This window comes from Vicia villosa, unplaced genomic scaffold, assembly GCF_029867415.1.
Source record: "Vicia villosa cultivar HV-30 ecotype Madison, WI unplaced genomic scaffold, Vvil1.0 ctg.000534F_1_1, whole genome shotgun sequence".
Lineage (NCBI taxonomy): Eukaryota > Viridiplantae > Streptophyta > Magnoliopsida > Fabales > Fabaceae > Vicia > Vicia villosa.
Genome location: NW_026705246.1, coordinates 115,685 through 133,910, shown reverse-complemented (window position 1 = coordinate 133,910; position 18,226 = coordinate 115,685). Strand labels below are relative to the sequence as shown.

Below are 18,226 nucleotides of genomic sequence, written 5' to 3'. Positions count from 1 at the left end.
AACTAAGATAATTGATAAGAACAAATCTTGTTCTAACAGAGGCGAGAGGTTCGTAGATTGGTTAGAGAGAAGTGTCTGGTGGTGGTGTGCATTCAGGAAACAAAATTGGAAGTGATTGACGATGTTGTGTGTAAGTGTTTGTGGGGATCCTCTGAGGTGGGTTATTCTTTTCAGCCCTCCGTAGGGGCCTCTAGAGGTTTATTAACATTGTGGGATATTAATGAGGTGATGGTGAAAATTTCAATGAGTATTGAGAATCTTTTGAATATAAAGGGGTGTTTTAGAAACTCAGAGCATGATTTTGTTATTGCAAATGTTTATGCTCCTTGTGATAGTGGTGGTCGGTTATCTTTATGGAATCATTTAGGCGTTTTGATTAATGATCACATGGAAAACGCTTTGTGTGCGAATGACGATTTTAATGCTATTAGATCGATTGAGGAAATGAGGAGTAGAGTAACTGCTGAACGAGTGAAGGATTATTCTCATTTTAATCATTTTATTAAAGACAAATTTATGGTTGATTTAGCGATGTGTGGGAGAAGATTCACGTATTATCAGCAGGATGGTCATTTTATGAGTCGTCTGAATCATTTTTTACTATCGGATGCTTGGGTTTCTTTTTAGTCGAATTGCATTCAAGTGGCTCTTTCTCTCACTATTTTGTATTATTGTCTGATTTTGATGACTATTGACGAAGAGAACTAGGGTCCTAGACCAACGAGAATGTTAAAATATTGGACAGATTTACCGAGCTACAAGGAGTTTGTGAAGGAACAATGGTTATCTTTTCATATGGGTGGTTGGGAAGGTTTTGTAATGAAAGAGAAACTAAATCTGATATAGGGCAGTTGAAATTATGACATCAAAATTATACTCAGAATTTAGGAGGCAAAATCAAAGTGGTAAAAGAACGAATTTCTTTCTTGGATGTTAAAGAAGATGGATATGATATAGAGGAGGAGGAGTTGGGAAAGTTACACTTTTTATTGGCATAATCCCGCAGGTCGGACCAATTAATACAACATTAAGTCACTAAACAAAAATAAAACACAGCCATACTGAAAAAGTTCTGCACCTGTAATGAATAATAGATAAATAAAGCTCAAAAGCTACCAGAACTTCCTTACAATGAGATCAATCCTCATGGTTTTATTTAGCTCTATTTTCATTTATTGTCTTTACTACTTTTGTATTAGTGTCAAAAAATAATGGAAAGATTTCGGTGTTACCATTTTGTATTATAAATATCAATAATGTAAATAAATTAGAATAACAACCAAGTCCATTTCCACTGGACTCAGCTGCTTGGATCGATTGATGGTATAATTAGATAATAAAAAAATAGATAAAAGTAACAACTTTATTTTTATTTGGATATGTATAAGATAAGATAACCATGATGATGGGACTTTAACTCCAACTAATGCTTCAATCTAAAACTACAAGTAACCCAATATAATTTCTTTATTGACAACAAACTTTAATACAGTGACAAGTAGAAAATGAACAATCTTATTGCTTTGAAAGTATTTTTCTCTGAAACTTGGGCTGCTAGTGGAGGCTCAGACAAAACCACCAAGTCCAACACATTCAGAATGACACTGTATACTGAGTACAACACTTTCTTTTAAAATTGAAACTGAGTATAACACTTGTAGCATTAAGAAGGATGATCTGTATATATAATAAATATACACAGGTAACAACTAATATTTACCACCACCTATGGCCTTATACATTCTACAAAATCATTGCATAAAGACCAATTAGTTCTCCAAAATTGAGTAAAAGAATGAAAACCAATGTTAGAAGAAACCTATATAACCCATTTTGAGTTTTCTATATCCTTTCAAGTTTTCTTCTAAACCATTCTGATATTCGCTTGACCTTCCCCTGCAGCTTATCATTTTTTGTAATTGTAAAGTAGTCTTGAGCATTTGATAGCATCACCGTTATATCATGCTTGACACTTTCCACACTCCGATAGTAATTATTCTTTAGCCTTAACTGAATCAGTTCGGGATAAAATTGAACAGGAAACCTGTAGCACAAATCCAAAGACACGTTATAAGTTCAAAATTTAAACTGTCGCTTTATTTCTGTCATTTCTTTTTATTTCATTTGTTTGGGCCCAAGTAACCAAAAATGCCAGAACACTACATATAAAAGAGGAAAAGATACATGCACGTCAGTTCTCTGTTTTTCCATATAGAAATATGAATCTGATGGTTTGGTTAAGTTGTAAACTTATTTTAGTACCTGTTAGAAAAGTCCAACTTCGCAGCTACTCGGTTTAGTGCCTGGATATCATACTTATCCTGGATTTAGAGAGATAAAAACAAGGTTAATATCTGATTTCCTCCACCCTCCCAAATCCAAAACAAAACATGTCACTCTTGTTTTCTTGAAATAAAAAATGAATGAGAAATTTTTTCATATATAAGATATACTAAACAATCCTCATTTAAGGAGGGAAAACATGTACATTAGGAGAAATGAAACTTCATGTCTACTTACCCTGTGGTATAATTTAGTGAAATAAGACAGCAGCTTATCTCTGATCTCGGGATCAATGTGGGGGTGCTCTCGTTGCATCTCAGGATCATTGAGTTCCCAAGGACTATGCCGCTGATTTTCTGTCGGATCAGTATTATAGTTGACCTCAAACCTATCCCAAGGACTGTCAGGGAATACATCAGATTTGGCCTTCACTGTAACTATTTGACCATCCCACCAACTTCCACCGTTCCCATCTGGATTCCGCCACCATACTCTGCATTTTTCTTCTGGGGACCAATTTCTCTTCATGACAGCATCATAGAATGTTTTCTCAATAACAAAATCGGAGAAGTCGTTCAACTCAGGTAAAGTTAATTTGAATGATTTTTTAAACACATGTGAAGAAGGATCCACAAATCTCAGTCTGAGCTTACAACAGCTATCCCCAGAACCTGGGACCTCCGCATACTCAAGTTTTTCCACTTTGCAAGTTTCAACAGCCCTTAGTCCTTGAAATGATCTCCATGGACCTGGTTCAGACGAAGGACATGGGGTTGTGTATTCTTCATGACCCTGGCAATACAAAATGCTCAAGAATGTAAACCAAGAAACATATTGCAGAAACTTGCATTCCAAAATAAAGTCAATAGTATGATCTCTGAGGAAGAAAAAAAATCATAACAACATAAACTACCTGTCTCAAATATACAACTTCGTCCCCGAGTTGAGGAATATAACGGTAACCCTCATCATGCTCTGCTGAAAGCATTAGCCAAGAAAGCTTTTTGCCATGGTAATTTGGCATGCTTTGAGCTAAAATACCAGGATCATTGGCAATATATTCATCAGACTTGTTTCTAGCAGACCTTGTTCTTTGATGAAGTTCATCAGACACTTTGATAGAAGAACCTTCCCGGCTGGATGTGCCCCTTGAACTTTGGCCACCTCGGATTTTAATCCTCTCGTTCAAAGCATCGGGCTCCTCGTAAGTTCTTTTCATCCTAATTGATCGCGTTCGACGAATAGGATCGCTGCCAACATTAGATAAATCAACTCCCAAGCTATGCTGATTGCTGTAAACTGAAGCATTTTCTTCCAGATCAAAACCAAAACCATTAGGATTAGGTTCCCTTTTATATGATTTATTCCTTTCGTGGACGGGATTATAACTTCTCTGATTAGAATATGAATTCAGTAGCTGCGGATAACTTGTACTTCTGCCATCTCCCCCTTCTTGTGCTTCTGGTAATCGATCAGGCCCTGTAAAAGAGGGATTTCCAGAGATTACATCATTTCTAGTAACGATTGAATCTGCCTTGGAACTACCAAATTTCAGTTTGGAAGGACCTTCAATGTCTTCTAGAGGCTGTTTCTTTTTAATAACTATTTTAGTAGGTTTAAGGGGTGCTTTCATTTTGAGGTCTTGAGAGTGGCTTGAATGAACAACTCCATTGTTTTCCTGCGAGTCCTCTGTGCATTTATCAGATCTAGACTGGCCTTTGTAACCACCATTCAACTTATCATAACCAGATGCTATGGGACCATCAGCAACTGGTTGATGGTTGTCAAGCCCCCAAGATTCGAGCGATGAAAATTTAGGTGTATTATCAAAATCAGACAGCTCAATATTAACCATGCTACTGTCAGTCTTTAATTCGCTATTCATATGTTCTGATTTCCTGCAAAACATGGTAGAAAAAACATATGCTTTTGAGTTCAAAGAGGTTACCAAATAACTAAAAGAAAGCAGTATCATAGAAAATATTTTAACACGTGTAGCATGCTTTGCATACCCAGTGGCACTAAATTCAGGATGGCCATTAATTTCAGTATCAGTCAACAAAGCATCCCCTGATCTTGAAAGGTCATATGTGTGGCTTTCCGGAAGGTTGGCATTGGTAGCATCTGACGTACCATGTGTGTCTGGCGAAGTTTTTAGTACATTTTCTAGAGATTGGGGTGTAGAAGACTGGCATACCCTATCAGCCTGATTCTCACGTGCAAATCTTGCGTCCTCTAAAGGCACATTCTTCTTAGAAAGTGAAAACTTAAGAACCAGTCTCGGTCTACTTTCAAGAGTTGACTGAGCCTCAGAATTTGGAGGTGGCTTGGATGCATTGGCAGACTTTTCCAATGGGGCTTTTTTAGGTTCTTCACGCTTAGTATGGACTTTCCTCTCAGGTTCACTGTGATTTTCTGAATCTTGAAAACTGTCTGATGATTCATCTTCAGAATAATTATCTTCCCCTTCAGTAGATGTTTCGTCAATATGAGATAACATATTACGAGCATTATGGGCAGCAATTCTTCGAGGTCTCGATGTCTTAGCTTTGGAAGGTTTCCTTTTTGCTGATTTTGAGCTTACTTTGGATTTCTTAACTCTGTTATTTCCAGAAGTATTACCATTACATTCTTCCAAATTCCTTTTCCTAACACGCCTTCCAGAAGTCATTCCCTCAACCTGAGAAACACTATGATTAGATGACAAGTTATAATTAAAGATTGATCAAACAAAAATAAAGACACTACTTACTCCAATATTATGGCTTTTCCTTCTTGATCTTCTAAGACCATCCCTATTATTAGAGTCGCTTTCACTGTATTCTAAGTCACTAGAAGAGATGGCACTAATAGTCCCTTGCTCGGCTGCGCTAGAGTTATCCTCGTTCACATTGTATTCAGAGTCATTATCATCACTCGCGATATCATATTCAGGCTCCCATAACAAGGCGTCCAAAAACTCTGGTTGTGGATCAAGCACTCCTTCCAAATCAGCCAAAGGTATCACCTGGTAATCCTGGCCAACACTAAAATCTGGACCAATAGCATATTTTATCAAAGAAGGACGCCATTCAATGCCCAGAGCACCAAGACGGCGTCGCTGGAATTGACTCTGGTAAGGTTCTGGATATGGTATCATACCTGGTAATTAAATAATGTGATAAGAGAAATTTGAATCCAAATAAGGCAGCAAGAATTTCAGAATAAGAGCCACAACTTACTAGAATCACATAGAGGTTCCTGAATGTTTCTTCGGTGAGGTGGAAGTTGAGTTTCCTACATCAGGTGACATATGTTTAGATTTAGATTGTATGAAAAGGCCAATAAATGAAAATTAGATTTATTGATTCAATCTCAACTATGATGGTAAAATCAAAGTTAAAAAAGCATGATGATGATTCTCAACCTGATCAAGAATATTTCCCTGAGTATCCTGAATTAGGGGTCGGTAATCACCAAGGAAAAACTGCGATAAAAATCAAAGAGACAACAACATTAATCAACTTGTCATAAATATGTCTCTCTCTCTCTTTCTTTATTAGTGTGTGCCCTCGCAATATAGTGATATTTGACCACCTGATCATATTTTGCATCCTTCTGAGACTCGCCTTGACCTGTACTCAGAAAATATATCTGTCCAACATCATCTGAAAGCACGATTGATGTTCCATCCCTAAAATAAACACAAAAGTATATTTATATATTATAGTAACATGTGTTCATAGCTCTTGATGATTCATCAAAGATGGACACTATAAGGCATAATATCTATGACATGGGAAACTCATCATCAACAAGGTGAGTATAGAGCCTACATTGTTTCTTCATCAACATACAAAGCAGCAAACATAATGTGATGATTTTTTAACCAATCAATATACACGTCAAAGAGGATCTCGGCTATGTAAATATCCAAGCTGATCTCTGAAAGAGGAGTGCTAGCAACACACTCTTTTACGGGTTGAAACTTCAAATGGACTCCACTAAATCACGTAGGCCCCACATAAAATTAGTGGGACCCATGTGAACCAACAAATAAAAGAATGTGTCAGATACTATAATTCTCTCTGAAGTTATAGCACTGCATTGACCTAGTCTCCCGCCTAATGAATATTTCAAAATAATCTTTAGAATTGCAAAATGCTATGAAATTTGTCCCTCTATCTGATCTTTTATCGAATTCATATATATTAGAGTATATCAGTAACTGATTAGTTAGTTACACTGCCAGTTGTTTTAACAGCTGTAGTTCTGTTAAACCAAATATGCGCACCTATGAACTGGATAAGAGTTTGTTATAGGAAGGTTCTAGATTCTGTTAGATCTAGCCTGTGCACTGTGGCACAGGATTAGAGTTAGTTAGAGGGAAGTTCTAGATTCTGTTTCATCTAACCTATGCGATTAGATTCCTATATAAGGTGAGGGTATTGTTGACATGGTATCAAAGCCACTGTGACTAAGTGAGTTACTACTTACTACCCTTCCTCTTCTATTTCCAAGTTGAATTTATGCACAAGCTAGAGGGCCCAATCTGTTTAGATTTGTATGAGCATGCATTTTATGTTAGTATTTGGGTGCACTGTTACCATTTGCAGCTTATTCCAATAACTTTCTAAATTCACTTCCGCACATCTATGGAATATTGAACCCAATGTGAATCTAATATATGCATCCAACATTGCGCTTTCAAGGGGATGATTTTATGAATTGAAACCATGAAGTTCTAGTCACATGGCAAATATTACAATATTATCAGATAGTTTAGTACAGTTGTATTTGAATAGTAAAGAATAACCACTTTTGAAATATAATTATATGCATAGAATTTAAAATTATGCTTTCCGGGTTAAATTATGTTTCGTTTCATATCTCTAAAAAAATTATTCGATATACTAGTTTCCAAAATGAAATAATCTTTCTTGACAAAAACCCTTTTTAATAGTAACTAGTGGAGCAGTTAGTTAGAAAAACTAATTAATGTATGGATGGTTGAAGTACAAACAGATATGGGGAACCTATTAAAAAAAGTAATTAATACTTCATATTTTCAAGTGACTAGTAGTTTGAGACAAATAAATATCTAAAGAGGACACTTAATATGAGACAGAAGAAGGATGTGACAAGTAGTTCTGAGAGTGAGTATATCTTGTATTCATTTCTTATTTTTTACTTTTAGTGTAATAGGACTTCAAATATGAGAGTGACAAAGTAACCAAACATGTTGGCTACTATTGAGCAGCATTACATTGCCACAAATATGTGTCTAGTTGGCATTTGCCCAAACAGCTCAAAGTGAGCCCGTGAATTGCATGCACAAAGCTCGAAGGCATCTTGCATGAAGGAGTGCCTTGCATTGAAAAGGAAAAAAAAGATATAACTCTTTGACTAACAACTTAAGCATACTCTCTTGATATGGATATCAATCAAAGCAATTACAAGGAACTAGTTTAGAGTTATATAATCTCTTTGCCAAAGACAAATTCCACAATAAGTGAAAGGAAAATACAAAAGACATTCATAAAGTATAACCAAAGTACATAAGAAATCAAAATTTCAGTGCATAAAAAGATAAGATAAACACAGAACCTATTAAATGTATTGTATACTACTATAAGACTAAGCAACTGAAACTTTCCATTAATAGAAATTATCATTTAACCACTTACGGAGAAAACTTTCCATCGACCAGCCTATAGCGTCCAATTTCATATGTTCGAATAGGTATGCCCTCCCATATCTAGAAAAAGAACATAACAAAAAGCACAAGTTAAATAGTGTTTTACAAAGAACATTATAATGCTTTGTAAAACACCAAAATAATAATAATAATAATAATAATAATAATAATAATAATAATAAATAATAATAATAATAATAATAATAATAATAATAATAATAATAGTTTTAAAAAGAACATGCTAGCATATATCTAGAAAAAGAATATATCAAAACACATAATTAATTTTTGTTTTTCGAAGAACAAGTTAGTACAAAGTACTTATGATCTAAGGACCTATAAGAAAAGAAGCTTACATCCCACACAATGGTTCGACCATCATACCCAGCACTCATAGCTATCCGAGGATTGAAAGGATGAACATCCAAAACATAAGACTGCCAACCAATGAAAACTCAGCATTCAGATGCATCATAATAGTACAGTGAGCATGCAAATTACGACAGAAAAATGATAAGAGGCTAGAAAGTAATCCAATCAAAAAAATGAGAAGAGGCTAGAAAGCAATCCCCAATCAGAAAAGCATAAGTACATTTCTATTTTATGCTGGTCTAGTAAAAATATAAGTCGAGTATGTGTGTTGAGGGAGCGAATTAGCAGCACATGATATAAGGTGTGCTTGTCTAAGATTTCTACAAGGAAGTAGGGAACATACGTGTGTTTGTCTAGGATCTCTATTTATTTTTATTTTTTATTTTTAAACCAAATAAATTTAAACGCAATTGTGATTTTTACCAGAAAATAATATTACCCTAATTCTCACCAGGAAATGCACCTTAATTTTGTCCTTTTCTTTAATAAAAAATATATGCCGGGCTCTCCCGAAAAGCCCACAACCCATACAAGATCGAACTTGGGCACTATTTTGAGAATCCATATTTAATCTGGGTTATTAGCCCTGTTTGATAAAACCCATGGCCCCGTTCAGGTTGACCTGAAGCGAGTCGTGTAGCCCATTTTGCCATGTCTAGGAAGAACACAAAGAAGGGAGAAATTAAGAGAGAACAAGGCTTACAGATTCAGTATGACCAGTCAAAGAGTGCACTAAGCTGCCATCAACTGCATTCCAAACACATATTCTGCAATCTTTGAGATGAAAAGACAAATCATCAGCTAAAGCAAGCAAAAGCCTTTCTCCGCTATGAAATAACTCAAATTATCTATAGAAAATACGGAAAGGTACTGCTATGTTGCATATGAAAGCAAAACCAAAAAATAAAATTAAAAGACGTGTTATCATGACAATTATAATTATAATAGCATAATTTTTGTAAGTTACATAATGTAAAATGTCAACTGCATACTAAAACAAGGACTTGTGAAGCAATATAATGTGATGTCATATAACTTATAAGTGACAGCAGTAATCAGTACTACAAATTTAGCATAGTATATATTATGTGGCAGGTACTATTTGACAGATTTAGTCAATGGGAAAATCGAATTTCAAACGACGTACCAAAACAAGCTTGATCCATGAATAACTAATTAATTTTAAATAATGTTTCTCTAGAAATGGATGAGATAGTAAATGACATATCAAGGACAAATCTGTAACCCAAATGGGTAAATGTTCTCAAAGAATGTGAAACAGATACAAATCATATGGTAATAATCACAGCAGAAGTTTAACTTTGACTTTGGATATAAGGTGTCATCGATTTGACAATCTAAGTAATACCAAAAAATACACTAATATACTCATCTAAATTCTTACCAACACAACAAGTCTTCTCCCACTGATGGGATTGACTATTTGGATCAAACGACAACACAACACAATGCCCAGCTATAGCAATTAATTTGAGCAAGTACATTACCCATAATAGCTGCCAATACAAAACGGTTGTCTAGACTCCATACAATCATATTAACGCCGCGGGGAGTAGGTAGCACTCTCTGCCTTGGACCCCCTCGTGGAGGTTGAGGAGGCAGGGGTGGTGTTGGCACTTTAAGATGATATGCACGAATCCAACGTCCTACTTTTCCCTGAAATGGCAATGGGAAACTTAAAACATACTTTGCACGGTAGGCGTGGGGGCAAGGTTAAACTGCGTGTAACAAAGATGCCCAAATATTTGTGGAAAAGATATAATGGAGAAAAATATCTTCATGGATGAAATAGACTATAGTTCTATGGTAAATAATATAAAGGCACTAACATGAGATCTACGTGATCTAGGAATCCATATAATTGCACTTCCATCACGAGAGCATGTAACTATGTTATCATGAGAATACCTGAAAATATACAATATCAGCATGCATCTATGAGGTGTTAGTTCAGTAGTGAGAGTTGGACCTTGTAAACTCAATGGACGAGTACAAATCCCATTCCCATTCCCAAATTTTTATTATAAAAAATTAACATGATATCAGTATGGAAAGTGATTAGGAATGAGAACAGGGTACGGCAGTTATACTAAATGAACACCTAACAAATTCAGTAAAAATAATAAAACTGAAGGAAATAATCATTAAGATAGGTATTGACCAGAAATTTCTGAACTTCAGTGTATTTTCTTCTTTCCAAGAGTCAGATGTCCAAGTTTTTGAAGACACGGCGCAACCACTGTAGATAGAAGTACCGATGCGAAGAAAATGAGAATCGTTACAAAATAAAACATAATGATAAAAGATATAACCACAACAGCTTACCTGAACTGTACATAATTAACATCATTCTCATGACCCGATAATAAATCCAACTCATGTATTGGTAGCTCTGAGTTATCAGTGTTGGGCTTAGGAGCACTCCATACCTGTTAAATAGCAGTATTTTTTGAATCAGAATAGATGCCATATTTGAACAAGAGAAGGCCAATTGTATTAATCAGAGAATAGGAAATATCTGAAGAGTGTTTCAGTAAGCAGACCCTGGCAAAAGTATCAGAGCTACCAGTAACAAAAACAGTTCCATTTGCATTATATGCACAACAAAGTATTTGAAGTTCTGGTTGAGCATTACTTGAGGACGGTAGATTAGCTGATGAAGCATTTCCCTTCCCTACAAAAATTTATAATTCCTCAGGCAATCTTATAATGAGTCGAACTAACCTAATATCACAAAAAGATGGCAGTGAACAGGTAAAACTATTGATCTAGAAGGCTTAAGAAACTTGCATGTCCACACTTAAATAATTTGGGTTTGAACCAGACATGAATACTCCATTCATAGCTCTAAAATGATATTCATTTAAACTACTCCATCCATCCCTAATTACAAGCACCCATTGGAAATGTGTCCCTGAATATAAGCCCCTTTCAAATTACTAGATGCATTTATTATTTTTTTCCAAACATAGCCTTAATTATACTACAAATTTGCTTCGGAATATGAAAAATCAGTATTAAATACATGGCTTAAATTTTGGGATAGAGTGAGTAATATGTTTCAAAGTAAAATGATCTTTTATATGGTAGTTAGATTTTATTATAAATTATAAATATAAGTTCAACTAAAAATATAACATATTGTAAACTAAATCAAATGTAGTATGGTAATAATGCCAAACTCAAACCAATTCAAGATCCAGTCCTAATCTATTCACAAAATTAGAATCTATAATCTGACCAGTTATAGCATCTGAAGGCCGCGGTACGTATATGCATGGATTTTGTGAATTTCTTGCATCCCATATTCTACATGTTCCATCATCCGATGACCTATATATCAAATAAGTCATAAAAACACCACACGTGAACCCAGAGGATCGATTTTAAAACCAGAATAATATTTTATAAGATAATTTTATGGATAAAAAAATCAATATGATATACACATTTGAAATATATGAAAATAAGAACCAATTGTGTCACACGCACACCTGACACTTGCAATAAATTTAGGATTATATTATCCCTGTACGAAATAAATTAACAACAAGACATTCGAGCTACAGAATCATAGAAAAGCAATGATGGGGAACAGTAACTCTTAAAATAAACTTACGATAGCAGCTGGTATACAGCATTCGGCCTGGGACTAAACGCAATGGTATTCACAGCTCCACCATGCCCCCGCAAAACTGATATGGGCATCCCATCAGGTAAGCGCCACTGTTGTGAAGCAATTATCAACACAGTTCCCAAAGGTTTACAGGATTGAACATACAGATTAAGAAATACTACTTACAACTCTAATAGAATAATCATTTGAAGCAGATGCCACCAAAGCATTGTTTGAGCTTACTGCCAAGTCAGTAATATCACCCTTTGTTTTATGTAATGACAAGAGAACGTCAGATGATATTGAAAGAAACAAATTTATCAAAATTAGTTCCATAACTCTTGACTCACATCATGTCCACGACAACTAGCCAAACAAAATGCAGTTTCCATAGACCAAATCTTGACAAGACGGTCATCTGAGCCACTGATAACATATCGCCCTGATCCATCAAGTATGGCTGCGAGATAGCACCATTTTTCAAATTTCATCAATCTTAGTTTGGCTATTGAAATAATTAGTTATATCATTATATGCGTTTTAGAGGAAGTATGATAAAATCAGTATTTAGCATCAGAATAAAACTACAAAAAGAGAAAGAAACACATGATGCAAAAAGTATTGGAATCAACTAATATATGTTGATTTGATTTCATGTGGCTTTTACATCTAATTAATGGCATTAATGAAAATAACTGAATATGAACTCGTATAAAAGCATGCCCAATAAAACCACCATATTAATAGCAAATTCAACAGAGGAGTGTGTCATACCACAATAGACAGCCACACGGTGACCCCTTAGCTTTTTAATATTTTGCATCTTCTGCACCATGGTAGATGGTTTGGCAATAGCATAACAGGCACTCTGAACAGATGGAGCACGATGGTGCTTTGTAAAACCACCTCCAATTTCCCTTAAACTTAGTCCCTGAACCTGATTAGCTTTCAAATGTGGCCAACGCATGTAAAGTGGAGGTCGCTTCACCTGCTTAGCAGTCGTTTTTCTATCAACTGTAAAAACACAAGGATTAAAATAAAGAGATGTGAATATCTCACTCTTCCACATATATGTTTTTAGTGAATGTTGGGCATAACATAAGTATAGCAATTACAAGACATATTAATATAAATGTCAATAGAGGCGGTAGATCAGTATTCAGTACTACAATTCTAAAAAGGAAAGACCGTGAAGATATTACAAGACCAAGCCAATCAGCAATTAGTATTTGAACAATAAAATCTTGGCTTTTTTTCCCTTTTATAAATGTTCATGTCTGCATGATGATAATATTGTATATACGCCCCCCATACCAGCCATGACAAAGTGCACAAAAAGATACTCACTGCAAAAAGTGTATTCTAAGGAAGCAAAGTTAATTTTGGGGTATTCATTTATTCAATTTTCAATTATTACCAAAGCAGACTCTGAAACAAGGATTATATACCCAATTCAGAACTAGCAGTATGCAGCTAGCTCTAACATATTAATAAATCCCTTTCCGAATTTCTACATGACAAAAAAAATAAAATCTTTAATAGATATGAAATATGAATAAATCACAAATTGACAGCATTTGTATACTAGCCAAAAATTGCAAGACATTATTAAGATGTTGTTTTCAGTGTATTTAAGTTAAAAACTATATAGATCTTAACTTGAATGATCAAAAGAAAGAAGACTAATGTAGCATATCACATACTATCAAGAAGCGAAAATGAACCATCTCCGAGTAAAGTGGGAACGTCCGCTGCATTAGGACTACTTCCTCCGTGTTTTCCATCCAAAGGATGGGCTGTACTCGGCATTAATTGCTTCATAAGCTTTACCAGGTGGTCCTTAGCTATGTGAGGATACCTTGAAGTTACACAAAACAACCAATATTAGTCCCCGTTCAAGTAATATCAGGGAGCAGTCATCACTAGCTCAAGAGAAAAAAATTCCAAATCAAATAACAGATAACTGGATTAAAAGATGAAGCATCCCCCATTTCCATGTAATAATCTACAAATGGGGATACCTCTACCAATAGGCAGCAGCAATCATACTCATCTGTCATAAGTTCCTTTTTCCTTTTCTTAATTGAAAAAATTAAAAACATTTCCAGTGCTAAACTCCAAGAAACAAATAAAAGAAGTTTTCATTGTTAAAATATTGGACAATGGAACTCTATTAAACAGCCTACATAATGAACCAAATGGAAAGGAAAAAGAAGTTTTCAGGCTGATTCAGTATATATTTCTGGTTGCGTTTAACAAGAATAGTTCAGAAGCATACTAAATGGTCATCATTTTTCAAACTATAATGAACAAATGAAATTGAACACTGAATTGCTAAGTTTCAACACTGAATGGCTGCCCCTAAAACCTTAACCTTATATACCGTAATAAAATGACAATAAAAATACCTGTCCATTAAATTATTGTAATCTAGAGGTAAAGAGATGCCATCATCGTCATCATCAGCCGCATCATCTTCACCGGGTTCACCACTTCTTGAAAACCAAGCATGATACCTTCTAGGTAAAAGCCGGTGCTCTAAAAGCTCATTCCTGAGCTGAACAAACGACCTCTGGCACGGCCCAGCAGACAAAAAATGCAAAATCAAAAAGTAAACTTCCCTAAGGTCTATATCCACATCACTCTTAACAGCTACCATATCCTTGATGGACCGGGCCATCTCATCCTCCTGCTTTGGAACAACATTCATCGAAGACGCGACAACCTTAGAAGGCTTGCACTTCTTCGAATCCATGTTTGAAAAACAGCCTACAACAAACCAAACCAACAAACTAAAACTAAAGCACAAAACAACAAAAAAAGAGTACTCAATCACTACAAATTCAAGAGGCAAAAGGAGCATTAGAGATATACCTCAGAAATTGCTTGAGCTGAAGATAGTTTCGAAGCTACAACGATAGGTTTAACCACAAAGTGACCAATTTCCATTCGAAAAGAAGCATTAATATAGAGATTGAAACGGAACAATGCAATGAATCAGAAACCGGAAAGGGTTTAGGGTTGGGAAAAGACAGTGAATTCAACACTGAAAGGAAAAATTTCTGAACTGGAAAAAAATTAATTGCGTTGTTATCACTGAACTTAAATCTTAGGATGTGTTTGGAATTGAAAATGAAAAGTTTGGTTTTGAACTGTGATTGGAAAAAAAAAAGGAAAAAAATCGTTTTAAGCGATTGGGTTCCGATTGTGAATCTGATGAATCTGACGGTGTTAGGTTGGTGTCCACGGCGGAGCTACGGAGGACGGAGTTGAAGAAATCGGAAGGGAATTAATTTACGGATTTATTTATAAATTTATTTTTATGAGAAAATCTGAAATATATTCGACTATGGTAAAAACATAAAATCGTATTTCATAAGTTTGGCCGGAGGTGGAATTTTTGAGAACGGAAATGACAAATGTATCCCTAGAGTCGTATGTAATTCACTTCAATGCAAATGAAATTCTGGTCATTGTTGTAAATTGCAATCAAAAAAATTGAGACAATTGTGAATTTTAGTAAATAATATTTTTTTTGTTATTTTATAGGAAATTTATTTTTATTTTACTAAAATATCGTTTTTATAATATGGGAAATTTTTCATTTAATTGACCGTATTAATATTTTTTAATTAAATATATTAAGAATAATGTCATTATTAATTAGTTTAAAAAGACTTCCATTAAACACTGTTATAAACAAATAAATTAAAATTAAAAATGTGGTATTAAAAATTTGAGTTAACTATAGTTTGTTTTCTAGATTTCGTATAAAATATATTTAAATTTATTAAAATATTCCATTTAATATTTAATATTTGATAAAAAAACTTATTCAAATATATGTATTAGATTAGATATCTTTGAATTAAATAAATTGTATCTTAACAATGATAATATTAAAGAGTGTTTTTTTATAATACTAATAAGTAGATTTTAGAAGGCTAGGCTAGAGGCTTTAGAAGGCTTGAGCCTAGCCTACGATAAATTTATAAGGTCTGAGTCTGACTTATGGTCTCTTATAATTTTTTTTTGGCATGTCCTGATCTTTTTAAAAGTCTGGCCTAGTCTGAAAGTCTTTTTAAAAGTTTGTTTCTTATTAAAGTTTTCAATTAATCCATATTATTTAAGAAGTCTTATAGGTCAATCAATATGCATAAATAGGTCAGCCTATTTATTATTTTTTTCTAATATATATGCATATATAGGCCAACCTATTTAACATTTTTTTCTAATTTATTTGCATATATAGGCCAGCATATTTAGATTATTTTTAATATATATAAAAATATAGGTCAGCCTATAAGGCTTCATAGATTTTTTTTTAATAGCCTAAGTCTGACCTATTTAATTAAATAGACTTTTAAAAAAGTCTAAGTCTGACCTTTTTATTAAATAGGTCTGGCATGGCCTGGTCTGGCCTTAAATAGGCTAGGTTATAGGTCCTTGTAGGTCGATCTGGCATATTCTCATCTAGACATCTCTAGAGGTCACAGAGTATTCATCATCGGGATACCATGTCAATTTCTCATTATTCATCTAACAGTTCACCACATCCCATGCATGTGGAGATACCAACCAACTCCCATATTTAAACAGGAAAACACGCCACTTTTGAGGTACAAAAATCATTCTTGTTCAAGTTCTACTTTTTTCACCCCTTATTAATTTGGGCGTTGGAGTGTTAACCTTGTAGATCATCATCTTCTCCACATCATCAAAAATATTGAATCACCGCAACAAACCGCAAATTCACACTCTCTGATCACCATGCAATTTCATAGCAAAACATTGGGGTCATTTGTGGGAATCGATTTTTGCTTCCTACAATTTCCACGATCCACCGTTTCTCGATTTAATTGAATCAGATCCAAATCTCCTTGGTTGAAGCGCATATCTCCATCTTCACATCAATTCCATCATGTTTTAGCCAAACTCTTTATGTTAGATCCATCAAAATAATGGTAGCTTTCAAAGGCACTCGTAATGCCATTCAACGATAAATAGCTATAACCACCAAAGCGGCTAGGAAACCTCTATCTCCTTCTCAAAGTACATATGGTCAAGTCGCAACAACCTTATTGACTCATCATAGAGCTTGAATCTCACAGATCCAAAACCTACAATCTTGCAAGCTTTGTTGTATCCTAGCAATACTCATCCACCATCTTGATCACGTATTTCCTCGAACAAGTCTTTGTTTGGAGTCATGTGCCAAGTGCAACCTGAATCCATAATCCACTTTCTTCTCGAGTCACTGCTTGAAACCACAAGAACATCAGATGATTCGAAATCATCTTGAACAATGGTTGCATTGCCATTATCCTTACCTCCATGATCATTCAGGCGTTCAGGGCACACCTTTCTTGTGTGACCCTCCTTCTTACAGTGAAAGCATCAAATACCAGATGCTTCGCCACTATAAGACTTCTGCTGACTTTTGTCTTTCTTCTTGTCGAACTTACCATCCTTTCGCAAGAATTTTCCCTTAACGTCCAAACCATCACCAACAGTCGAAGGTTTATGCTATTTTCGTTCGTTCAAGTCCTTAGAATACATAACTGATTGAACTTCTTCAAAGGTCAGAGACTCCCTTCCATACAAGAGAGTTTCTTTGAAGTGAGCATGTGATCGAGGCAAAGCGCACAATAGTAACAGCGTTTGGTCTTCATCATCGATGTTCACATCAATCTTTTCAAGATCAAGAATCAGCTTGTTAAACATATCCAACTGCTCAGCCAACACTTTATCTTCAATCATCTTGAATAAATACAAAGCTTGCTTCAGGTAGAGTCGAGTTACCAGCGATTTGGTCATGTATAAACTTTCAAGTTTCACCCATAACCCTGATGTCGTCGTCTCCTTTGATACCTGTCGGAGAACCTTATCACCAAGGCTCAACAAAATTGTGATGCGTGCTTTCTCGATCATAGTTGTCTTCTCTGCTGCCGTTAATTCAGCATTCATGGCTGCCTCTCCCTTCAACGCTTCCAAGCAGCCCTGCTGAACCAGTGGGGCTTTCATCTTCAAGCGCCACAGACCGAAATCATTCACTCCGGTGAACTTTTCAATCTCATACTTTGTTGAAGGCATCTTCTCCATGCTCACCGCACCAATTTGTTGTGAATTCAATGCCAAGAACAAAGTATAAAACAAGGGATCAATAAAGAACAAGGAATAAGAAGAATACAAGAATTGGTTATAATTGCTATTCTTTTACTTTCTTTTAGAAAACAAGATTACAAGTTTACAAGAAT

The 18,226-nt window shown here is 35.0% G+C and overlaps 1 protein-coding gene across 2 annotated transcripts; it reads right to left on the bottom strand.

Moving 5' to 3' along the window:
* Positions 1–1,499: 1,499 nt before the first annotated feature.
* Positions 1,500–15,324, bottom strand: LOC131629174 (uncharacterized). Of its 2 annotated transcripts, XM_058899968.1 has the most exons (26): positions 14,844–15,324; positions 14,378–14,738; positions 13,673–13,827; positions 12,744–12,983; positions 12,320–12,429; positions 12,156–12,233; positions 11,973–12,079; positions 11,595–11,686; positions 10,897–11,027; positions 10,679–10,782; positions 10,515–10,592; positions 10,183–10,261; positions 9,841–10,009; positions 9,036–9,106; positions 8,317–8,397; positions 7,950–8,020; positions 5,860–5,956; positions 5,690–5,749; positions 5,505–5,559; positions 5,036–5,424; positions 4,296–4,963; positions 3,850–4,181; positions 3,197–3,762; positions 2,521–3,075; positions 2,263–2,321; positions 1,500–2,044 (listed from the first exon to the last, which is right to left on the bottom strand). In XM_058899968.1, exons 2-26 carry the CDS (start codon positions 14,722–14,724, stop codon positions 1,843–1,845), a joined length of 4,896 nt encoding a protein of 1,631 aa, XP_058755951.1. In that variant the 5' UTR covers positions 14,725–14,738; positions 14,844–15,324; the 3' UTR covers positions 1,500–1,842. The 2 variants fall into 2 exon arrangements, with proteins under 2 accessions (XP_058755951.1, XP_058755950.1); XM_058899967.1 differs by having other exon boundaries at positions 3,197–4,181.
* Between the last annotated feature and the right edge of the window lie 2,902 nt (positions 15,325–18,226).

Coding starts and splice junctions, on each gene's coding strand:
- LOC131629174 (XM_058899967.1), bottom strand. CDS start 14,724: ATGGATTCGAAGAAGTGCAAGCCTTCTAAGGTTGTCGCGTCTTCGATG. Junction 10,593..10,678: donor GTTAATTATGTACAGTTCAG/GTAAGCTGTTGT, acceptor TTCTATCTACAG/TGGTTGCGCCGTGTCTTCAA. Junction 5,560..5,689: donor AGGGAAATATTCTTGATCAG/GTTGAGAATCAT, acceptor CACCTGATGTAG/GAAACTCAACTTCCACCTCA.